This window comes from Coturnix japonica, chromosome 1 (genome assembly GCF_001577835.2).
Source record: "Coturnix japonica isolate 7356 chromosome 1, Coturnix japonica 2.1, whole genome shotgun sequence".
Classification (NCBI taxonomy): Eukaryota; Metazoa; Chordata; class Aves; order Galliformes; family Phasianidae; genus Coturnix; species Coturnix japonica.
Genome location: NC_029516.1, coordinates 72384592 through 72410130, shown reverse-complemented (window position 1 = coordinate 72410130; position 25539 = coordinate 72384592). Strand labels below are relative to the sequence as shown.

At 45.3% G+C, this 25539-nt stretch overlaps 1 protein-coding gene across 1 annotated transcript in view; it reads right to left on the bottom strand.

The window, feature by feature from the left end:
• IGSF11 (immunoglobulin superfamily member 11) overlaps nucleotides 1-9647 on the bottom strand; it is an 84550-nt gene extending 74903 nt beyond the window's left edge. Inside the window, exon 1 of the mRNA XM_015876114.2 lies at nucleotides 9499-9647. Coding sequence (XP_015731600.1) covers nucleotides 9499-9577 — 79 coding nt within the window. The 5' untranslated portion in view covers nucleotides 9578-9647. The remainder of the gene's footprint in view (nucleotides 1-9498) is intronic.
• Between the last annotated feature and the right edge of the window lie 15892 nt (nucleotides 9648-25539).

The following is a 25539-nucleotide window of genomic DNA, read 5'->3' as shown; positions in this document are numbered from 1 at the left end:
TCCAGCATCTCACCACCTCCTGAGTTAAGAATTTCTTCATAATATCTAATCTAAATCTTCTTCATCATCCTGCACTGATTTGTAGAGTGCTCAGCCCCAGACCCAGTGGATGTCAGGGGCATTTACCAAGTCCCCACACAGCACACTGGTATTTTCCATTTTAAGAGACCTTCAACAAAGGGGAAGGGGAGGCCAGAGCATGGCCTCCACTTTCATCAGACTCCTCTTGAAGACTCCAGCTGCAGCTCCTGATCCATAGACCTTAAAAGCGAAATGTGTTTTGCCATGGCATTCACTACCTCCAGTACCAGTATATCTATGGCACTGCTGACATGATAAATCATGGGGATGCCTCCCCTTCTGGCTTACGTTCAACATAAATCCACATCAGCTACACTTTTTGAAAGGAACCTAAGGGAATTGAGGGCTTAATTCCCACAGGTATTTCAGAAAGTCCCAGCTGTAACAGCCAAAGCCTTATTTATTTATTTATTTTCCATTTCCATAGTGAAATTACAGCAGAGAGTGGATATAAAGGAAGGGCTGGAATTGGCCAGATAGACACCAAGGTTCCCTTGTGCAATGTACATAACCTTCAAAATGGCAGAAGACCAGTTCTGGTCACAGCAGCATTGCATGATGGTGGGTGAGGTCTCTGGGCCTCAGTTATCCCATTGAGGATTTGATGACCTAAACAGCATGGCGGCTGCTTAAATCAGTGAAGAGGAAGGTCATGCAAAACTGAGCAGGAAAAATGTGAGTGGGTGGAGAACAATGCAACTATGAAAGGTTCGGAAAAACATGCCGGCCTCCTTCCTTGTGCTCTTCATCTCCTTCTACAAAGTAGTTATTCAAAGCAAAAATAATACACCATTCCTACAAAGGCAGCATTCACCAGACGTATATTTAGACCATTGTGCAAACAATTACTGACTTTTGTCTGAGGCAGGAGAATGGTATCCTGTGCTGCAGACAGGGAGATGGACAACAACCCAAGTCAGCCTACAGCAAAGGAGAGGCCAAGAGCCTTAAGAACAGATTCAGCCTTGGTATAACACTAATGCTAGCAATGCTCATGTAGGCCAAGCACAAATGGCGAAGCTCTCACGAGTACGTTCCATCAGGTGCTGGATGTATATAGGACATGCTCTCATCTTCCTGCACATCTGACATCTTCCTTCAACACCTCAAACAACAAACAGGTTGCAGCACAAGGTGAACAAGACAAAACATCCCTCACTCGTTTTATTTTGCAGTCCTTTCAGCATCCCGTACTGTTACCCTCATATATCTGAGGGTGCCACATGTTCACTTGTCCCTGCACAGCAACTTGCTTGCTAGTCTTTCCATTAACACAAAGCACTGCACAGAGCATGGAAACAGCAGCAGAAACTTGGTGGCTGGTAGGAATAGAGCCCACATCCTCTGGTCCCCAGTACTCACAGCCAAACCAAGGAAAAGGGGGGGAAAAAAAAGCAAACAGAAGAGCTCTCCTTCCGTCAGTGCTCAGGTTCTCCCTTGCTTGCATAGCACTGCTGCTGCTGAATCACAGCCTCAGGAAATGAGAGAAAGAGGCCCAAAAAGCAGCCAGGAAACCCACCGTCCATTGGCTTCACTCCACGCCAGGCGAGCGGGCTCCTTCTGCTGCAGTGACTTGGCAAGCACACCTCGCTCTGACTCAGCACCTCACTGGCACCTCCTGGCAATTAGTTCCACAAACTGCTGACTGCTGCCCGGAAGGCTAACAGGAGAGTCAGTGGGATTCCAAAGCATATCATTCTTACCTGTGGTGGCCCCTGACTTGGGGATGGGGTGCTAGAGGGCTGGGGACCAAGGTGGGTAGGAAAATTCCTCCCAGTTTGTTCTCATTTTGTCGATAAAGGGATGAAGAAAGCATAGCAAAAGTTAGTAAGCTAACACAGAGCACTGCATGGGAAGAGATGCTGTTGATGAGTCCTGTGATAGGGCCTGGGGCACACCAGCTGTCCAAGGGGCAGGAGGAAGGGCTGCCCTTGACAAGGCAAGGACGCAGCAGTTCTGCAGGCAGACTGGGGCTATGCTGTCACCCTGCCAAGTAGCCAAGGTCCTCCCAAACTCTCTTGGCTCCCAGCTCCCAACATACGGCCTGAAAGCCAAGCAGGCGTGCAGCCCAGCAGCTCCACGACTAGTGGAGGCATTCAGACATCAGACTCCATCACATAACAGTGCTCAAGCACACACTCAGCTATGTAAGCAGGCCGGCACTTCAGATTCCCTACAACACAACACAACACAACACAACAAATACTTAATACAGTGCAGGAAAAGTCTAAAATAACTATACTAACCAATAGTTAGAAAGTTCAACACATCTCAATCTGCAGAATTCATCACAAAGTAATGTTGTTGACTGGAAACCCAGCATGGGCAAAAGGGCAGCAGCATCAAACAGTAAGGTGAGTAGGGCACAGATCCATCTGTATGGCCATGGCTGAAGAGGGAAAAAGTTACCTAAAGAACAAACCACAGCACAGCGATCTGAATTCATTGATCAGGAAGCAGATATCTACTTCACAGTGTGGAGGGAAAGCAAAGAAATGATAAAGTCAAAGAAAAACACCTCAAAAATGTGACATCAGCAACACATGCAGGAATTTGCCAAATGTCACAGCAGGCTACAATTCTGCAACATCTGGAATTCTTGAATGTTTTGATGCTTGGACTTACTGATCTTAGCAGTCTTTCCAACCTTAATGATTCTAGGATTGTGAAGATCGCTAGGATCAGGAACAGTCAATCCCAGGACCCTTAGAGGCTAGAGACCCTAAAAGCACACAACAGGAGACACAAACAGCTCAGTCTCTGCACAAAGGAACTTGCACCCCTCAAACCAATGATACTGTGAGAAGAAAAGGAGAGGACTAAGTGATAAACTCTCCATTCATCCAAAGCTGCCGCCCAACTGCCTGGTGCCAGGCTCTCCCCCTGCCCCTGCCCCGGCCCCGATTACAAGGGATTACCCCCATGTCTCCTTCAGGCTGCAGGATGGGTTTAATCTACTCCTTAATATCTGGAAGAGAGACGGTGAGTTGGCTGAAGTGAAAGAAGATTGGGAGAGACTTCCAAGGGATCTGACAAAGCTAGGCAAGTGGGCAGCACGATGCGAGATGAAATTCAGCATTATCCAGCTGACAGTAATACAAACTTGGGAGAATAATCTGAACTGCTCGTCTACCAAGGGGCTCTAATTCAACTGTAATCACTTGAGCAAAGTATCTTTGGTATCACTGTGAACAGCTCAGTGAAAACATCTGTTCAGCAGACAGCGGTGGTCAAAAAGCAAGTCGTCCATCAAAAGGGATGGGAAGAAAAGTGTGATGGAAGCATTAAAATGCTGGGATCGCTGTTGTTAGTTGTGGTGGCACACCTGGAAACACAGAGGAGATATAGAAAGGTTTCCTCATTCACCAGCACATAACACCTGCTGATCAAGGACAGTTAAAACTGAGGCAGTTTAACAGAGGTGAAACTCATGTTTCTATCCTTGTTTTTGTTTTATTTTATTTTATTTTATTTTATTTTATTTTATTTTATTTTATTTTATTTTATTTTATTTTATTTTATTTTATTGAGAGAATAACAAGAAGCTGTTCAATACAACTGAAGAGCAGGGAATGTGGCCAGGTATGAGGAATAAAATAAGATTTTCCTTTCCTTTTCTTTTCTTTTTTTTCCCCCTACTTATGCCAAGCGCAGCCCACAATTAACCACTGGGAATGATTAGCACATGTTATCAGTAAAGTCAAGAGCTTAGCAAAAATTACAGAAGCCTGACCATTTATAAGGCTTATGGGAGTACCCACAGATATGTCAGGTAGAATGAAATGAGGAAAAGAAAAGCAAAACACAAAAAGAAAGGAAAAGAAAAGCTCACAGCAGCACTACACCCTCAAGCTCCCAAGCATTAGCCAACTTCTAATTAACGAGGATTAGGAAGTAATCTCCCCAGTAGGCATGCAGAGAGTGCGTCCCAACCCACTTACTGCTGGCAGAGGCCGCCAATAGATGCCAGGCAGGGGAAGAGCTGGATCCCCATCGCCCACCCACAGCCTGTGCCTGACAGGGGGCTGAGCTCTGGTTATCCCAGCTCCACACAAGGGGGCAGGTCTGGGGTCCCATGGAGGAGGAGGAGGAATGGAGACAGGAGTTTTATTCCCATCTGGCACCAGCTGCTCGTTGTAGGGGCTCTGCATCCCCTTGGAAGCATCCAGTGCTGGCCATGGCTCTGTAGACCGGTGGTGTGACCTGACCCAGAGCTGCTGTGAGCTGCCTGCAGAAATGCACACAGACTGGAAATGTTCACCCTCTGAAATTACATTCCTGCCTTCTGCATTTTGAAGAAGACCAAAGCCAGGATGTAACCCGGTGGAGTTCATACATCGGCTTTCTCCTGCTGATGCTTGTGAAATGCAATCTGGTTCACGTTTCTGTAGCCGGGCTGACTTGTAGTGATACGAGAGGGGGAAAAAAAATGCACAAGGTTTTATCCCTAAACAAATGATCAGATCTCTCTATTGCAGAAATCTGTCTTGCAAGTAACTTCACACAGATATGCAGAGGCACAAGTGCTGCTGTGCTGCCAGGAGGAGAGCTGTGGCTCTGCGCATGCACAAGTCGTAGGAGGCTGAGTGTGATCTGCTGGCCCTGATCAGCAAGGGGGTTGTGTTTCCTAAATACAAAACTATCTCATACTCACACTGTGATTTGTTTTAGGTGCAAATCATATCCTGCAGTGTGCTGGATAAGGGAAGAATATCGGCAGTGTCATGTACATGCATGTGGTTTTTTCACATGTGTGTGCCAAGGAGGTAAAAAATAGATGGGAACTGTGCACAGATATCACCAATAGCTGCAAGTTGGGTTTTGGCACCACTGTTTAGAAATGTGCTGATGAAACGAAAAATAGGAACAACTTCAATTTTTACTGCGGATGCTTCCACTAAACCAAACCATATTGCACTCACGATGCTCTGTAAAATCAAACCTGTGTTTCAAAAGAGGACTAGGAAGAACTGCCAGACATATGCAAGCATCCACCTCAAGGTCTTTTTGAGATGAAAAAGTTTGACTTTTCACATCAAAATATCTTTTGATTACGGTTGGTTTTTGTTGTTTTTAGTGTTATCACAATACAATTCCACAGAGAAGCACAATGCTGGTTGACCCCAAATGGGATTTCTCTTGGAAATTTCCTTTCGGAAATGTCAAAGCATTTAATTCTTATATCTACCCAAAATGAAGCCTAACCCCTCAATCCTGATGAAGCAGATCATTTGTCCTTAGCCCTGATCAAGCAGCAAAAACAAAAAAGTGAAGGTGGAAGCCAGAATGGACACAAGTGACCTCCAGAACCAAAGAGCTGACAGCAAATAGGGGGAAAAAATAGATTGCTGTGCATAATTAATAGAAGCGTTCTCTCCCTCTAATGCTTAAGATGCAAAACATTTGTGGGAGAGAAGTGGGGTGGTTTGTGATCAGGAGAACTGAGACTTTTCTAAAGGAGAGCAGGGCAGATGTCTTACGTGACAGCAAACAAGCAACATCATCTCTGCACATTTCAGCCTTTCCAAGCCATATATCAAATCGACTGCACTAACAGAATACGTTTGGAGTCTCTCAATTAGTTAATGCTTATAAATGACTGTGCAAACACAAGGTAGTATTAACAAGGGAATAGTCTTTGTTACACTACTGTCTGCTAAACAACCAGGAGCTGAATTTCTCTCTGAACATTCACAAAGGGAAAGTAGCATTAATGCTCGACAAGGAGAAAACTACAAAGAACAGATTTTCAGAGCATGCATTTCCCCTTGAAATAAACTGTGTTAAAAGCACTTTACTTAAAAAGCACAATGATAGTAGCATCCTGCTAAATATAGGTGACTCACCACAGTGTAGTAGTGAGCATCCCTGAAGAGTGCCATTACAGTACGGCTTATCCTGCTGCATGAATATAAGCATTCTCCTGTGGTTACCCTTTGGACCAGGCTCCAAGGGACTACCAGCATCCTTTGACCTTCAGCAGGTCATGAAGCCTCTCTGAGCCTTGCTTTGTCTGTCTCTGATGCTGGTAGCATAACACAAATTTATCTGCCCCATAGAGGCAGGAAAAAAGATTTCTAAGTTTCTTAATGAGTTGTTTATACCATACTTTCCATACCCGTATTACCAGTGAGCAGCTAAATATAGCCATTCTTGAGACACTTCAAGATCCCTCAGAGAATAGAATCTTACAGAAGAAAATTGGACTTTAGGCAATACCGAAGAAAGAGAGATTGAAAAGAAAACCAAACAACACTACAAGCAACAAAAAATACCAGCTAATAGTTTCCAAGATAAGGGCAAGATGCCTGCATTAGAGATGCAAGAAGTAGTTAATGCATCTGTGCCTGCCGCTGGGGACCAAGGTCAGGTCGTGAGCAAAATGATTTATCTACATGTCACAAAACCACACAGCTTGACACCAATGGCAATCTGTTCCAAAAAATGCATCAGCATGGAAAAGAAAGGCACAGCCATGGTCCTCCCTTGCTGGGGCTGAGGACCTGGTTTAGGGCTGAGGAGAATATATGGGCTGATAAAACGGTGCTGCAAAGCCAGAACTTGAATGCATGGCTTAAGCTGGGATAAACCCAGTGCATAGGAAGGAGACTTCACATGGAGACCAGAAAAAACAGCCTGTGTGAGAAGCTGCAGAGCTGTTGTTGCATTGCTGCATTGCTACCAGGCTCATATACTCGCTCCCCAAACGTGCAAGATCCAGCTGCAACAGGCCATAACATGCTGGCATCCCACCTGTTGCGATACTGTGTCACAAGGACCCAAACGCCATGCACAGTATAAATAAAAAGTTGTTTTTGCAGCTCAGCTGTACCCAATGTGTGATTTCTAACACATCAGAAAACGTGCAGGAGGCTATTTCTGGTGATGGAGCGGGATCGATGCGCACTAGCAGGGTTGGTTTCAAAGCCCTAAAGAGAGTTCCCTCCTATCTATCCATAAACTTCCCTGGGGAGCCTGAAAAGTTTTATTTTCACAAAAGTTATTATGTTTTAGAGTGAAAACAGACACTGCCCCTGCCCCAGGAGCCTTAAAGATGAATATAATAAGCCCAATGTCATTTGCTTCAGTTCAAAAGAATCATTGCTGTTTTACAAATTACAAAACAACGTAAGCAAATGGGGTTATAATATTTGGTTGACATTTTACTACAAAGCCTGACTGTGTGAGAATGGCTGAAGGACCTCCGAGGACCTTCCCCTGCAGCCACTCTTCGCCTGTTGGCGTTAAGTGTTTCTTGCGTTGATACATTCTAACAGTTCCTGATACTTTAACTTCTAAGCCTTCCGCCTGTGATTCGGGCAGCTCTTTGCACATGATCCTGTCATATGCTTCTTCCTCTATCCTCAAAACCAACACAGAGCCTCAATAAAAAGGAAAATTGATCTTCCTAACCAGTCTGTATATAGAGCAAAAACACACACACTCATCTTCTACAAATGTTATTCAGAAGAATCTCTGCCAATTTTCTTCGAGCCTGCACAGTCTATGTCTGTTGCTTATGCCTGTCAGGATTTTATTTTCAAATCCAAACCCAAAAATACAGCCACACTTCTGTTGTGTAACACAGAAGTGACGGCGTATCGCGGTTATTTTCATCCACCACCATCTCCTGCAGACTTTTCCGTAGAGAGAAATTAAAAACAATCTCGAGACACAGGTGGTTCGCTCAAGTCATTTTCAAGTCTCAAAAGCAAGTGCAAGAAAAAAGCATCATACTGGCATAAATAACTATTTTATGAAAGGTATGTTTCTCTGCTTAGTCCCTTCTAGTGCCATTGTCCCCACATGCCCTCTGCCAAAAAGAGAAAATTAAATATTTAGTCAATCTTCTTCTTTTTTTTTTTTTCTGAAGCTATAATCAAACGCCCCTGCAGTTTCAACCTCGAATCTGGTTACTGCTGGATGTTCCTGCAGAGGCAGAACATCTACAGTAACACTTTCTCACTTATATACCTGTCATTGCAGAGGCACAGTAACTTTTCAGTTCAATCTATGCCATGCCTGCAGATAAAGAAAAAAGACATGCAATATTGAGGTCCTGAAAGTGAATATGTGCTTTCAAACCCAGGAAAGTACAAAAAAAGAAAGAGAGCGGATGAAGTGTGAAAGAAACCTGATTGTTTGGTTTAATTAAAAGCTAATAAACTCTTTTTTTCTTCCATAATTCATCCACTGAAGTCAGCAGGTGACGTTTCCAGTTAAGACATACAACTCCTAACTGGTTTCAGACAGTGGGACTCAGCGTGTTTTCAGGGCTGAGGCACTTGTGAGAAACCCACCTTTCTGACCACCAGACTGACTTCTTGCTGCACCTGGCCAGAGGGACACAGCCTGATTGATGCTCCCCGCAGGGCTGTCAGGGCCAGGCACAGCAGCTCCAGCAGGCAGCTCCAACTCAACGCAGGCTGCCAGAAGTTTTGCCCAGCCTTTGCTGTGATGTCCCCAGTGTTCTTGCAAGAGATCCTGCCTGTCCTCACCCGGGGCCCCTTGCAGCAGGTTGCCTGCTGTTCTGGCTGCACAGGCTGCCAGCAGCACCCAGCTGGCCTTGCCAACCTGTGCTCTGCTCACTGCCAGGCTGACCTCCCAGAAGTAACTGACCAGACCTGAGTAGACCTTAAGATAATGACTTTGTAGACTTCCATAAGACATAGCTGTGTAGGCCTGCTCTGAAGTTTGGCACTACTTGGAAGAAGACATTAACAGATGAGTCTGAAGGCTTCACACTTTGCAGGTTCTCCTGATGCCCTTACCGCAGCACCTCTGGGTGCACTCAGCAATGTACCAAGCTATGTGATGGACATCGCTCACACGCCATTCGTCCCCTCTCCTCACTCAGGACCCAGACACACCTCACTGCGGAAGGTCTGAGTTGGATGGGGAGGGCTGGATCTCCCCACATCCCTACAGCCAGGCACTCAGAGCTGAAGAAGCAGATGCCGGGGAGGCATCGAGCCCTGAGCACTCGGTTCCCCAGGCAGCTCGGTGGCATCTCCGTGCAAAGTTCCCTGCTGCCTCGGGGCCTGAGAGATGGATCGGAGTTTGGCACCCAGGTGAGCTTGCTGCCAAGCTAGGCCCTGCCAGCCGAGTGCCTGTGAAGCCCAGACAGTTTACAGCAAGTTTCACAGTACCGTAAAAAAACCCCACTAGTACTAAATGAAGGTAGTAAAAGCCACGGTGCGGCAGAGGCAGCGAGAGGAGCGGAGCAGCCAGCCCGCAGAGCGCTCCCCGCCGCCGCATTCCCGAGCATCACCGGCGGGACCGCCACCAAAACTTCACTGACGGCCCCCGAGACCCCGAGTCCCCGGGCTGGGGCAACGACGCTCCTTTCTCCGCTCCCCGCGCTCCCCGCGAGTTGCCGCCGCTCCCCGCCGTGTTCCCTGCCGCTCCCGCACTCACCTCGCAGGGCCAGGAGCGCGGCCAGGGCGGCCGGCACCCAGCGCCCGCCGCCGCCTCCGGGGCGCCGCCGCAGCGTCATGCCGGGCCGGCCGAGGGGAGCAGCGGGCCGCGGGCTCCCGCCTCCGGGCACGGCGGGCGTCGAGCCCTGCCTTCCCCCGCCGCCGCAGGTGCAGCCGCCGCCGCCGCCGTCCCGGGACCGCCCGCTCGCGGCCGGGCTCCGCCGTGCCCCAGCCCCGGCCGCCCGGGGACAGCGCCAGGCGCCGCGGCCGGCCCGAGAGCGCAGCCTGGCGGCCCCGAGCCGCCCCCGCAGCCGGGGCTGCGGCTCTCACCCCCCGCACCGCGCCGAGCAGCGCCGCGCCGCCAGGCATCCCGCCGCCCCCCGGCTCTGCCTACGGATCGCCCCGCCCGGCCGGAGGTTGATGCGGGGCCCCGCGGCCATCTGGCCGCTGCTCGGTGGCGGCCCGGAGGCTCCTCCGGATCAGCGCTGCAGAGCGGGGCTTCTCCGCACCAGGAGCTGCTTGCGGGGATGGAGAGAGGCAGAGAATTGAGAATGCTTTGGGATGGTCTGTGCTGCCGGCTTGTTGTTTAAAGGTATGGGACACATCGACACCAGTCTGCAAGAGTCTGGAGGACACGAGCGTTCAAAAAACCCTAAAAACGAACCCACGCTATTTCCAAAAGGAATGAGGCAGTTGTTGTATTTGGGCCCGGTAACACTGCACAACACAAGAACCACCAAGAAGTTGTGTCACGCGGGGTCACGAGCTTAAGTAATTTCAGTCCTTGAGGCCAAGTGGAAAACCAGACAATCAAAAGCAGCATCCTAGGCACCATCTGGGGAAAAGGATCAAGGCAAAGAGCTCACCTTGCCCAGCTCCCTGCCTGAGTCTCACCACATTCATTTTGCATTGAGAAAACAAGCAGGAAAACCCAACAACAATTCAGCGCAGGACGTGGCTGCTTCATTCCACTATCCAAAGTTTCCTTCCTGCAGTTTCTCCACACCTTCTTTCCAGCTAGAGGCACTGACAACAACCTCGTATCTAGCTGACCCTCCTATTCAGGTTTCTGTCTTCCCAGCTGCCCTAAAAGCCATAATGACCTTTTATACAGCCACTTCGTGACCAAGAAGGGGGAGTGTAGAAGAGCAGAAATGATTTCAAGTAACAGGGAACAGAGCAGCTGGTGGCTGTGGAAGGAGGGGAAGGGAAACTAACTGCCACCTAACTGGAATAGGTTGAGCTCTGACTTCGTATAGCCCTCTGAATTTTTAACCCAGAAAAAGAGTAGAGGAATACATTGTTCTTATTGGTCAGGTGTGGCAACAGGAGCCCCCCATCCTTGCGGGTGTCACATTGAGTGCCTGAAGGAAAGAAGGGCCATGGCTGTACTTCTAGTTACAGTGGGATTCTATGAAGGTTTCTTGTTCAAACACAGTCTCCTTCCCCAAAGTCTGCACTGTGTGCACAAGAAAAGTCACACAGTGCATTGAGCCACTATCTTTACTCCATCAGACAGCATCAAGGAATGAAGAGATGCAAGGATGTACCAAGCAAAAAGAAGAAAAGCCACATATTCTCCCTCAGAGTGCGGCACTGCTTTTCTGATCTGCCAAGGCTCGGAAGCTCTCTTGATCTAATGGAAATAAGCATATATTTTAGCATTTGGCAAATGCCATCCCAGCTCGCCTTGGACTGTTCCTGTACCCTGCTGTGCATCAGCTGGCAGGTAAACAGCAAAGAGCAGTTTGCCCTGTACACTGTACAGTGGCTGAATTAATGTGCTTCCTAAAGAGTTCAGTGAACGTAATGTGAATCAAGAGCCTGGTGGTCACAGAGAGGACCCAAATGACTCCCTTCTGACTCAAGCTGGTAGAAATAGGAAGTATTTTAATCACCTTCAGGACCTGGTCACCGCAACAGATACTAAGTCATACCTGAATAACACAGTGACACAGCAAGTGACTTTAGCCGCTTCTTGCAGCAACTGAAAGAACAATCTGCTGCAGAAGGATGGAGCTGCCCTAGGGAATAGCAGTCTTCAGATGCACCAGCCAGTCCTCTCACCCTGGCCCACTCTCCACCTTGCAGCCACTTCCAAAAATAGCTTGCAGATAGTACAGAAAGGACATGGGTGATGCAAAATTGTTCCTGGAACTCTGAATTTCTACTTGAGCTGCCCTTGAGCCTTCTCCAAAGTATTAGACTTATGCCAAACATTTATTTAGCGAGTGCAGCATACTCAGTTGGTTGGATGCTAGAGCTATGAGCAGATGTATTTGCTGCTCCATCGGTCTGTTCTCCCATCAATGAGAGTAGATCTCCTCCATGACACTGATGGAATAGTGGATGTGGATAAAGGAGGTATGTTTGCAATATCCCAAGCACCAGATGCTGACTGGTGACCACCAGAAGGTTTAGCTGTGTTGCATCACTCCCAAGACCACGGGATCCTTACATTGGATGGCCAAGATGCTTGCCAGGGCTTTACATGCTAGGCTGGGCAAGGACATGGAGAGACAAATGAAACCACTCCCTTTTCTTTTGAAAGAATTATGATAAGTAATGCAAATCTCATGTCTTGGAGAAAAACGTTCTGAAACAAATTTGAAAATAAGGCTTCTGGTTTTTTTTCTTTCCCTCCTAACATAGCTCTAAAAACTCCAATGGGGATGCAGTTGGGTTCAAGAGCACTATTAGGTGCCAACTCTTACATCACCTTTGCTGTCTCCCAGCTTGTTATTGGATTATCTATTGTCAGATAGGAATTTATTGAAGGTGACATTGCTTATAAATTGATCAAAATCAGCTTCAGTGAAGTGTCCTTCCAAGACATAAAGAGATGGATAAAATTTACTCAGTTGATCATTAATAACTTCAGAGAGTGGAATTGGTTATCTCCTTTTGACAGAGGAAATGGAGTTTGCAGATTGACCTGTTTTAATCCTGTCTAAAAAGAAAAGTGACAGACCTTCAGAGACATACGCAATCAACCATCTCCATCTCCATACCTTTTCAATAATAATAATATAAAACCAGTTAAAACAAAAACTTAACTCTACAAAATCTACATCATCCTCTCCTCCCTTCTTGCTTCCCTCCCAGGAACCCTGCATATCTACAGAGCCAAAGCATGTCATTCAACACAACATTTTAAAGTTCTTCATCTCCCTCTTGCCCCTTTCAGTCCACAAAGATGTGTTTGGAACAAACTGGTCCCCAAGACTTCAACTCAATCTCTTCCTTGGATGTGCAGCTCTTGCTGTGGTTAATGACTGCCCATTGCCTCTTGTCAGACACACTGCAACCCCTGTTAGCAAACGGTGGATGCTGCACCCTCATAAAAGCATTTCATAACGCTGCCATTTACATAATAACTTTCTAAATTGTACATCGACAGACTTCCCCAAATCATTACAGTAGGTGAATTAAATCTTCCACTAAACGCCAGCAAATGGTGGTAATGACAAGTCTTCTAAGTAGCATACCCCATAAAGCTCAGAAAATGAAAATCAATCACTCTTCCTTTTTTTTTTTTTCTTCCATAACTGCTGAAAGAATTTATTACACACAGCCGTGACAGTAAATAAATAGATGGCAAAACTGAGAAGAAATAAATACACTGAAGTTTAGGACTCACGTGGACATATCCTTGTGGCTGTGATACAAAGTGGATCTTAGAGAATCTTGTTAAGTAACAGTGTTGCCGTAGCTGTGATGGTCTCAAGATAATGTGAGGCTCAATAACTTCTATAGAGACGCAATAACTTCTACTAGAACAGCTGATGTAGCTGGAAAACAGCAGTGAGCTTCTGGGCACACTGACCTGAAGAAGGGCTTCTATGCTTGAAAACTCATCTTTAGCATGCTTTTTTTTTTCCTTATTGCATCCACTGGTCTAATAAAATATATTGCAGCTTCCTACAGTTCTTAACTACTTGATGGTCGTTGGCAGTTAGTAACTATACAAAACATACTTTCAGTCTCTTACTTGCTTTTCCTTGCATGGGGATAAAAAATTAACAGAGAGCCCTGGGAAGAAAAAGGGGCTGAACTGTCTGTGCCAGTGAATTAATGACCCAACCTGGGTCTGCTCATGGTGGCTTTATCAGTAACATACTGGATTAGAAGTTACTTTTACAAGTTATCTAGAAAAGCCAGAGGTACCTGAGGTACCTTGATCCCCCAACACAGGGAGCCAACCACACTCCAAGGGCAACCCCTCCAAAATCTAGGGAACAACTTGGGAACAAACCAAACCTCTTTAGAAGCAACGTAAGGAATAAAGCAATGTAAGATGAAAATGTAAGCTTTCATTTCTACACAACTTGCTGGCTAACATCTCTAGCTGCCCGTGCTCTGCTTCAGTTTCATGAAACCTCTCCTCACAGTGGCATCTGCTGTGGTGTGAGGAAGCTGTCTTGACCCCATGCCAGCTGACTTTCCTTTCACCTGTTCCGAAAGGACTCTTGAACCACCCTGTAAATCACTGCTGACAGGAATGCAAATTTCCAGGCTATTATTGACAGCATAGCCTGCTGTTGCTTAGCGGTAGCCACGGGCTGTGTGGTATTTGTCCTGAGGAGTTAAAGCGTCTTGGATGTGGGCGAATTTAGCTCTGCTGAGCATACTGCTTTGGCACAGTGTTCCATGGCTCCCTGCGCAGTTCAGGGTGTGCATGATTCCCATTAGCCTACATCAGAAATGGTTTGTTTCAGGGAGAGAGAGACAGAGCAGAACCACCTTCTCTTAAAGACCTTATCATCTTCACAGCGTAATGAGGCCATGGGCAGGTGGCTCCATTAATGACAGAGTTTAGGGCAACCCTGGAGCCAGAGTCTCCAAAGAGCCTGAACTGAGGGCTGCTTTTGGGGAGCTTTTGGCTCCAGTTCTAACACGAGGCAGGTTTGCCTTTCCCAATCACCCACCACAGCCTCACAAGGTAGAAGGTGAATTATGACATAAGTTCATCAGTGCTCTTTGAAAGGCCAGTTTGGGGACTGTGATTCCAGAGCCCATTACAGTTAGCTACCATAGGACAGAGCACCACCTTTCCATATTGCACTAGGGCCTGGTTAGCAAAGCTTGTGAGCACCCTTCTCATGCTCAAATAGAGAGCCCAGACATTGAGTCCCAAGCAAAAAGAGTGTTAACTGCCAGAAGGTTTTCTTGCTGAATTTACTCTCAACCAATTTTTGCTCTCCTTTATGTACATAGAGAGGCACTTTCTTCTCCCTCCATTGCACAGAACCATCATTATAGTTGGCACCTACAGCATCAACACTGGAAACTTGTCAGGCTCATAGACTGCAGCATCCTCTCAGCCCGATGCGTGGTTTCCACAGGTCAGTGCAGGAATGCAGCTACAGTCCAACTATTATGCCTGCAACTGGGAACGCAGGACTTGGGTCTCCAGAGCGGAGCTGTCAGCCCAGCAGCTCATTTAGCATTGCTTAAAAAATGTATGCTTAAAAAGCAAAGTTTGGTTGTCTAAGTGCAAAGGGAAATCTCTTAATTAGCGCTCAAATAAAAAGGAGGAGAGAAATGAAGGAAAAGCTAAAAGTGATTTAACATTTTCAAGTGAATTTCCTGGACCTTTCCCCCCCTTCCTCCATCTCCTTTTTTTTGCTGTAACTACCAAGACGACAGCCCCTTTGGGCCAGCTGGACCGAGGAGTGCTGTCTGTAAGGCAAACCACAGGGACTGCCAGTTCATTTCACCCACACTGAGCTGATTTATATCAGTGCCTGGTCAAGGATTAAACCCTCCATCAAATTTTAACAGCCTCTTGTCCCTTTAACAGTCCGATTCTGAGCAGGAACCCTTCTTGGACCCTGCACGTCTCTATGGTAACACAACAAGATTGTTTTGTTCTATCTCACCGCATTGTGTGCATATTGAAAAGCGCAGTTAAGATATTTTAAAGTGGAGAGTCCAGATCAGCCAATTCTGAAGCCTTGCAAGAAAAATGATTATGCAAATGAAACTCCTAAAGGTGAATGGAAATGAATGTTTTCGACAACAAAACGGGTAAAGTATGAGAAATGAGAGCAGTGGTCTCAGCGAGGTGCCTTGCTCAGCAGTACAAAACCTACTACACGACTTGCCTTTTTGCTTATCTCAGCAAAATGCTCTGGGACTGAATGGGTCACACTGGCAACAGAATTTCTCAGTTTTGGGCCTTTGGCTGCAACAGAGCAAAGACTGAGCATATCCATAGATTAAGAACAGCACACAGAAGTTTTGAGGATCTTAACTGGGTCCCAGACAGAGCACTCAGAGCCCTGAGTTCACTAATAGAATCAGTAATTTAAATGTTTGCTCACCTCCATCCTCAGAGGAGAGCTACATCTCACATACTTCCCTAAGTGCCATCTGACTTGCAGCTGGTGGCTGTCTCTGGTGCCTCCCACTTGCTGGTTTTCCCAAAAAGCATCATCCCAAAAGGAGCTTGGCCTTGTGGGTACCACATTTCCGAAGGACAGGGAACATGTTTCATGCTGGAGGGCACAACCAGAGCCCAAGGAAGTTATCACCCCTTCCAATCACTGTTTCTTTTCTGTTTGTTTGGTTTTTGTTGGTTTTCCCATAGCTATCTTTCAGCTGTTTGACTGCTGTCATTGCATCCAAAATCTCATTATAGACACGATGGAAATGGACCTCATATGTAAATCCAAGAATTTACTGTCAGCATAATTGAAATCTTAACAGTCTAATCAAAGAATTATGATTTGCCCAGATCTCATTATTGCAGGAAAAAAAAAAAAAAAGCAAAGAAGGAAAATTATTACCTAAAAAAATACAAAAAAAAAAATCTGAGTGCTAATTCATCTGGAATTATTTTACACACTGTTGCTGTCAAACACCCTTTCTTTCTCTTTGTAGGGAGTAGGATGGTGCTGATGTGTTCTTTCTCCTCCATCTAAGGTCCATATGGAGATGTTTTTATACAATTTTTTATACCTTACTCCTTCTTCCTCAGTCTATAAGTCCACACTGCATCCAAATTTACTGCTTATAGAGAGTTTTATACATGTTGGAATTTGTTCTATTTTATTTTTGATAACCCTAGGACTGTTTTTGCCCAGCTCTGAGTCCCACATTTCTTCATCTAATTTCTAGCAAGCTGGGGTGCCCAGCATTATCCTGCACCCTCTATTTTATCACACCATTCCTGCTTTCCTCTACGCTGTATCCACTGTCCCTTCTTTCAAGGTCTCAGTTATCACACCATGCCTGCATTTCCCTATGCTGCATCAGGAGCAGGGAAAGTGTGACCTCCACCAAGGCTATCCTTCTGAAAATTGGGAGCTCTCAAAAGACAGGAGATAACAGCAGATGGGTGCTGGTCAGCCAGAGACTGTGTGTTCTTCTGGGGGAACATGCAGTCCATCATATACAGCTGAAGAACTATGGAGGATCAGGCTTTCTGGAAACCAATTGGAGTTTTTAGATTGGTAGCATAGATTCAGCTCTATTTAGCTAAATTAAGTCCTTAATAATAAATTCACTTTTTTCTTCATCTGTATGTTCTTCAAAGGCATGCACTGGACCAATCTATGGGGGGGTCTTATTACCAGTAGCCCCTTGGGGTGCAATTGGAATATGAATATGAAAAAAAATCTGAAAAGTCCTAGTTACCGCTCCCAGTACCATTCACTGTGTACAAATATGTCTAAAAGTTAAGCTTTTACATAGATCATATTCAAGTTTTTTTTAACTGAATTTTTAGAGCAAGTGTTTTTATTCAGGTTGCATCATTTTGTGGAGATATTCTAGTCCTAGTGCTTCTCCAGTAGAGAAGGGATTGAAAAGCTTATTTTTTTCTTAAAGCTTTGAATTAAGAGTGTTGGCTATAAGGCAACTCAGTTGAAGGGAAGAAAGAATAATTGGCAAATTAACAATCTCAGCAGGGTCAACATTCAATTCAGACTAGGCTGCCCAGGGCTTAGACCAGTCAGTTCTTCAGAACCCCAAAGACAGAGACTTCACAACTTCTCCAGGCAACCTGTTCCAGCCATTAATTATCTTCAATAAAGAGCCCATCTCTGCCTTCTTGACGACCTCCACGTATGCAAGGACATACGGCTGCTTGGTCCCCTGACCCTTCTCTCCTCCAGGTTGAAGAAGCCCAAGTCCCCCATCTTCTCCTTGTTTGCATGTGGTAGAGAATCAAAACCTCTACAGCAATGCAAATGTACTTGATCTCAATCTGATTTAATCCATAGAGAATCACAGCAAGTTCATACTGGCACAGGGCTTGCTAACCAACTAAAGTTTTCTCAGTGTGGCATATGCTTTTTCTGAAGTATCCACCCCCACTCACTCAACTCCTGGTTTAACACACCACAGATTTCTTCTTCATCAACCTCAGTTACCAGGGATACTATATTCTATAACAGTTTCAAGGCGGTGTCATCTCCAAGGATGAATCCTTCTCCTGATAGAGAACAAGGCAGCTGGCTTTCTCTGGGAAGGCAAAAGCAAGCAGATGCAAACCAGATTTTTCAGAAGTACATCATAAATCTGACTTTGATGTTGCGAAGAGACAGGTGCATAGTCCTTATCTTACCTCTCCCAGAAAGATTCCAGAGCCACAGAGCAGACCTTCATCCTCCCAAGACAAATAACACTATCAACTATTTGATAGTGTTGTTCGCCCCACTCCTTGTTATGTATTGCTACTAAAACTAGAGGGCTATGCAATTATGCTTTCATGACGTTAGAGACAAAATTTCAACCCTTCTGCAATGGATTAAGTAAATGCAGCATGTAACATGCAACCAAAGGCCAGAATATGCCTTGGCCTGCAGCCCAATAAATGAATTCTTAAGGAGTTGGCATCTCACTTCCACACAAATTTAGCACTGCGGTCTTCTCTGCTCATTACCATTCCAGCCTGAAATACTGGGGAAGACTACAGGAAAACAGACACTTGGCAGAGATGTGAAGTTATTTCCCTGCATGATGATTTATGCAGCGATACTTCCTAAATCACTAACACGGAGAGTACAAACTGTGCAGTGAACAGGAGCCCCGAGGCGTGACATGAGGTGCACAGTGGAGCTCCCACAGCAGCCTTGCATATCCCGCCAGTATAACAAGTGAGGTCTTGAGCGCAGTGACAGCAATGAGGAGTTTGGGCTGAAATCCATTTAACAATTTTGTTGAGTGTGAATGGACTGAAATTTAGCTTAAGCCTGCTTTCCCTCAGTGCCTTCACTGGGCCTCTAGATACGGACAAATGGCAAGAGTAGTTAATGCCCTCTTAGGAGCCAGAAGCTCCAGCCAGCTGGTTTTCCTTATCCCCTTGACCATGACTGCAATGAGGCCTCTTAAAAAGCCTTCCTCTTCTTACTCATTCCTTGGGACCAAACCTGGCCTCCATGATGGGAGGGAACAACTGTGAAGACAAAAGTAGGGGAATGTAGGGAATTGATCAAGAATTCATTCTGTGCAAAAGTTTCACAGGTCCAATATTTCACTGCTTTCCAAAGCAGTCTCAGTACATTTCAGGTACTGTCTGTCACACTGGATCTTTATTCCTGATTGTGCAGCAACAAGCGTGCTGGAGCTGACAATCACGTGTAGCATTCCTCTACTTTACAGTCATACAAATAAAGAATGTGATATGCCTAATTGGAGGTGTTATCCAGGCTATAAATTATATAATCCTGTCAAAACTGAATTAATCATGTATATTTCACCAGCTCAGCTCTACTCTATCTATCCATTAATCCCTCCTCACTGAGATGTATTCTAGTGTTACAAATAACTCCTTGGTTTCAAAGGCATTTCTTCCCAAATCATCCCCACTCAGGACAGACAAGATTCAGATTGAGCCTTGGGCTACTGGTGCTTTTCTAGGCACAAAAACCCTGTACAACAAAAACTCTCTCATCTTTAATGCCTGGTGGTTGTGAAGGGTTAGATATGAGAGGTTCATGCTATTACAGAAGGGCAATTCCCAGCTGCATTAAAGGGACACGTCCTGAAAAGACTCGTGATTTTAATGCTATGACATTTTTGTGCATAGAAATGCATTTGAGTCATTTTTAAATGGTTGCACAGCTAATTCCCTTTGAGTTCTCCACAGTTGGATTCATTGAAATGGAGGCAACTGTGTTCACAGTGGTACTATTGTTGCAGTTGTGAAGGCTTTAGGCTGTAGATGAGACAAAGCTTGCAAGGGATTTTTTATTAGATCAGCTAAGAAATGGAAAAAAACAGAGTATCTTTTGGGCACGCAAAGCCTTTTTTAAGATTCAAAACAAAATCTTTGGAGCTGAACACTAGGGAGCAGGGGAGCGGAGAATTATTTCAACAAACATTTTAACTTCACTAAAATATTCCAGTTTTTTCTATGTTTGTTTGCATGTGATGGGCTACAGAGTTATCAAAGCTCCTTCAGGATGAGCCACATAGCCACATGCTTGGGAAATATATAATGTACACATTTTCGTGTTCCTCCAAAAGAGGGCAAGCTCGGCACTCCATAACCCGATGTGATCAATCCCTGTTACAGAAATCATGTGCCTTTAGGAAGGGAAGAGAAGAAGACTTCATTTGGGAAGATCATGTATTAAACGTATGTATATGTAATCTGAGCCAAAAGTTTTTGGCCTCTTCTAAATGTATGATGTAAGCACTCGCTTTGCATCTTTTGGGTTCTATAAAGTTCCTACAGTACAGAAGAAGGGAGAAAAACCTCTCACACAAGATTACATTAGAGCTGAATTGAACACTAAGACATGCAAAGGCACTGGCGGAAAGTCACCTCCTTTTTCGATCTAGACACTGCTCAGTATTTTCAGTATGGAAAAATGCTGCCCCAATCTGGGGCTCAGAAAGGTCTGCAATTGCCCACTGCTGAGTGCCAAATATGCACAGTGAAAAGAGGCAGAACAGAGTCCCCACAAACTAACCCAGAGAGAAAGCATTTGCCCAACTCTTCCCAAAGCAGATGGTGCCCAGTACCTTGCCTGGGCTGGAGCTACAGCAGGGCCTTACCACAGGAACCAAACTAAGGCTTTTTTGGCTTCTATTCACGAAGACCCATTGATACCAGAGATGACCCAACCCAGTTCCACAATCACCTTTATTTATATAACAGCAACCAGCAGGAAAGCTGCAAAGGAAGACTTTCGAGGCTCTTTCGCCTGCCTCTATTAACAGCATTTCCTCATTTAGCCCTCACGAGTTCCCTAGCAACATCCTTGCATGCACATTAACACGTGGATTGGAATTTGCACAGACACCTATAGAAAAATCAGCTATGGGAAGGGCTGAAAAACTGTGCTTTTATGTTGACTTTGAAACCCCTTCCAAGTGGCAAAAGCTAACATGCTAATAACATATTTGTGAATCCACAGAGTTCTCTGGAAAGGGAAGCCTGTCGAATCCGATTTCATTATTGGCATTTGCCACATACAAAGGTAGTGAGTTATCCCTTCCCTGCAGCTTTCAAGGAAGGTAGCTGTCGATACATTGAATAGTGCTATGAATAGTGCTATGAATAACACATAAAGAAGTCTGAGTGGCCAGACAGACAAACACTGTACACGGGTCAAAAGGAGTAAAAATTCATTTCTACACAACCTATACCAAACTGTGTGTCCCTCTGTCTGCTTGGGCATCTGGATGTTATGCTCATTTCTCATCACCAGTGGCTTTCTTCTTGCCCAAACCAGCTAGCATGTGGGTTCACGCTCCCCAGCACTGCTTCACTAAATCCACCATGGAAGCAGAACTTGTCCAGTCTGCTGGGTAGATTCAAGCCATACATCATAAAGTGCCTGCTGGTCTGGGAGAGGAGGGTTCACCAAGTGCCCAGAGCAAAATCTCTGTAGCTTGCGGAAAAGAGAAGCTTTTCTTTCTTAAATCTCACCTGCAGCAGACACGTGGATGAACACCACATCTGGCTGGGGCAGGGCAGAAATCATGCCAAATTCCTCATACCACTGAGGTATACCAGCAACTCCCAGATCAGCCACATTTACCTACCACATTTGCCACTCACATAACACAGAGCTGCATAACTGGCTCAGGCTGAAAACACTTGGAGGTTTCTAAGCAAGCAGGGAGTATTTTGGACACTTTTCAAGATCATCCAGTCAACCCTGAGGTCACAAAACTCCCAGTCCACCTCACTTTGTGTTTCCTTTCACGGTAGGGTTAATCTGAACTATAATTTTTCATTCAGCTGGAAAGTGATTTGGAGCACACTGAGTCCCAAACCTGTTTCTTGCCCTGCTAAAGCTTCGTGCTTTAGAGATGTGGATGGTGCAAGAAAATTGCCTTGAGCTGAAACAAACGGTTTAGGGAGAGCACTTTGCTTTTGAAGCTCAGACAGCATAATTTTGCATCTTACCTATAGAGTTTCTGAGAAACACCCTGATTTGCTGCTGCCTTTCCACTGGGGTTTCTAAGCCCCATGAAAGGCTGATGTCCATGAGCAGAGCTCCTTCAGACTCGGGGGGAAGCTGGTGCCTTGCAGTTATGTGCCCTGCAGTGAGGGTCCAAAGTAAAGCCACTGCCAGGAAGTGTGCATCTCTCTGATTAATGCTCTCAACCTGTCTGTTGACAAAAGCAGCAAGAGGATTTGCAATGCCTAAGCACATCATCATCACACTTTGAGAAAATCCATCTCCAAGAAACAGTGTAAATAAGTAAAGTTTTACAAGTTAACAGAGTCTCCTAATTGAAGTAACTCTTGTAAATTAATAACACTGAAGTAAATGTGCAAAGACTCAGTGGAGTTTCTGGAAGATGTCTAATAGAGTCCAAGTTTACTGAAGTGCCCAGAGGAACTGGTTCCCAAATTTTAGTGTAATTTGTTGAGACACTAATGATAGCTGACTCCTAGAGGTCTATTCTAAAGCACAGGTATGAGGGCAGGACAACCACCAGTAAGTCTTTCCTCCTGACCCAGCCAGGTCCTTCCAATCCTACAGCCTTGCAGTCCCACAGTGAATGGTGGGGTCCTTATCCTTCCTTTAAGATTTTGCAATACGACAGCCTTGGCACACGCTTTTGAACCAACATGGAAGGTCTCTGGGACAACCCTGCTTGTCACTGTTTCTGCCAGAGGGTGCTCCATCGCATAAAGATCACATCTTCCCACCCTCTGAGAAGGCGTTTGGTAGTTCAGCATCCATTTGGTGAAGCATGAAAGAATGCTTTCTATTGCTTTTCTTCTGTACCTTTTTACTTTGCCTTTTCCCACTCCAGCCACTGCTGTCTCAGTCAACCTAAGGAGAAGCTGCATCCAAGTGAATAATCTGAGTCAATGTACATTTTTAAATAAACTTTGTCTTTCTTTACTCATGAATGTTCATTTACAGCAGTTCCGACTACTGCATTCACTGTTTTAAGCTATGAGGCCATCCATACTGTATTATGACTTTAATGGCCATGAATATGCACGTTTTCAGTCATTTTGCTTGGAGCTTGTCCACCATAAAACAGTCCTGGTGTTACATTAAGCAGAAGGTTCCCCTCCTTTGCTGTCACTCTATAATATTTGAAATTGGTAAGGCCTAAGTTAAGTTTCTAAGAAAATTACAAATTAAAAAACAGATCTAAGCCACTTTTAACAGGCATGGCAGAGCTCATGGTGGAAGAAGATTGCTCTGTTTTCATTAATCCGGGGCAGGGATGTGAGTGAGAATGGCTTCAAGCAATGGAAAGGTGTCTTCCCTCAGACAGCCCCAACAGCGGAAAAGCAGGTATGAACCTCAGCTTGCTCTTGCTCCTCCTGCAAGGACACTGGGATCCAATGGACATCTAGGAGAGCAGTTTACAGATGACTCCCCAAATTCAAGTAATGGGGAAAAAAAAGCAGCACAAAACCAAACAGATTAGCTTAAGGCAGCAAACTGGTTGATGACCTGAATGATTTTATACAGTTCAGGCTGAGGAACAAAACGTTCGCAGCTTCCCTGGCAGATTGACAGGGCTGGTAAATCCCAACAAGTAGCAGCATGTTGGAGCAGCTGTCTTTCCTATTAGTACAGCAACCTCTGCTTACCTGTGGATGCTTGAGGTGAAGTCAACTGGCATCAACCCCAGACCGAAAACTGTTTGATTGCCAATGCAGCACACTACATGCTTGCAGCAGTAGTCTGCTGTGCCCTACCCAATGGTAGTGAAGTGAAGGACAAGGGCTTCCACTAAAGGTAGAAGGGCTCCCAAGCTCCAAAGATTTCTGTATCTCACCTGTTCAGGTAGAAACTAATCCAATACACAAGAAGCAGCCTAGCACAAAAGCACCAAGGGGCAATGTGTGTGCTTGCATTAAAATGCTTTGAACTAGCAGCTGTAGCCTGGTGTAGTCTAAGTCACAGGCAGTTTGGGTCATATCTGATTTGTGATTCCACTGGACTGCAAGGTATGACTGTGTGCCCCCCCTGCTCCCTCTTACCACTTTCCTTCCCTCAACTCCCTCCTTTCACTTGCCTTTGCAGACAAGGCCTTACACAGTGGACAATAAGCAACAGCATTGACAACACTTTTGCTAAGACGGGCTAACCACCACAAATCTGCCTCAAACCTGGTGGCTAAAAGAACTGATGACTACTTGTTCAACAGCTGAAGGCCAATTGAGCATGAGCAGAAAGAAAAAAAGCAACTTATGACTGAGGCAAACATCTGACCTCATAAACACTGAGGAGCCTAAGAGCACCCTATCAGCTCTCCTAAATGGCAGTGACATGACAAGATCTCCTCTTGAGTAGGGGCACCCCTCTAGATTAAACCTGTGCAGAGATCCTGTACTTCTTGATGTCAAGACACCTTGCTGATACAGATCCTCAGTAAGTGACTAATTGTTTGTATTAGGCTTTGTTAGCCTCACTGAGATCACATATCTTAGATTGGTTTTAGGCTTTGTTAGCCTTGCTAAGATTATATCTTAGATTGATTGTGCACATATAATCCCTTAGACATAAACCACTGACCAAGTCTGGGACTAAGAGTGGCTCCTTACCTCTTTGGTTCAAGGAGTTTAGAAAGCAAGGGGGTCCACTTTGAACTTCATAACTAAATGGGAGGGCCTCTTATGTGTTTATCCAACCCTCTAAGCAGTAAATAATCAAGTGTATCTAGCCATCTCAAATCTTAAGTTACTGTTAAATCACTACATTATATTACATCAATAAATATATTCTAGCTTCTCTCTTACAAGTGCAGTATAGTGTAGTTTGTTTCCATCTGTGATGCAAGTAAGCTGCTGATAAATGCTAATAGGTTTGTGCTGAATATGGACTGAGTACACCTGGCCCTGACAAGATCTTCAGTGCTTTTGGGTGTAAATTTGGGTGTTTTCAAGATCCAACCATTCAAAAACAACCCCCCTCCTTCCCACAGCTACAAACTCTGCAAGATTATCGGTGCCCTGGCTCAACACTGCTAATCTCCTTTTCCAAGATCCACTGAACCATGATGCTCCCCTTGTCTCCTGTGGAGAGGCACAACTCACACAACACCATCCACCTTTTCCTTTTCTTCTTGTTCCTCCCAGGGTTTCTGGTCTCTCCTCTGCATCTTGCACCCACCCCAGCCCATGGCTTGCTCCTTCAAGGAGCCCCAGTGAAGCACTCCAGCACCAAGCACAGACAGCAAGACAGAAATCTAAGACACGTGCAACTACATATGTTGTCTGTGGGTTCAAAACAGAGGAAATACATTCCTCTCACTTGGCTTTTAAGCCAAATATTTCTGAGCTTTTCAAGACAGATATGTCATGCCACAGCAAGGTCTTAACGCTGAAACATGAGCAACATCCTTTTGGCAAGTAAGTGCCTGTCTGTGGTAGAACAAAGAGACTTCTTTGCCAGTGCATCAAACAGAAGAGAATTTGTACTTGCTTGCACGCCCAAGACACACTGCAGAAAAAACAATGCTGAATTCTGGGCAATGTTTAAGTGTCAAAGTCTGTTCTCCATATAGGAAGTTCTATTCCAGGCTTGTGGCATCTGGAGTCTTACAAGCTACAAGTCCCACAGGAAAGCACAGAGGAGGAGATGTTCATATATATGGAGAA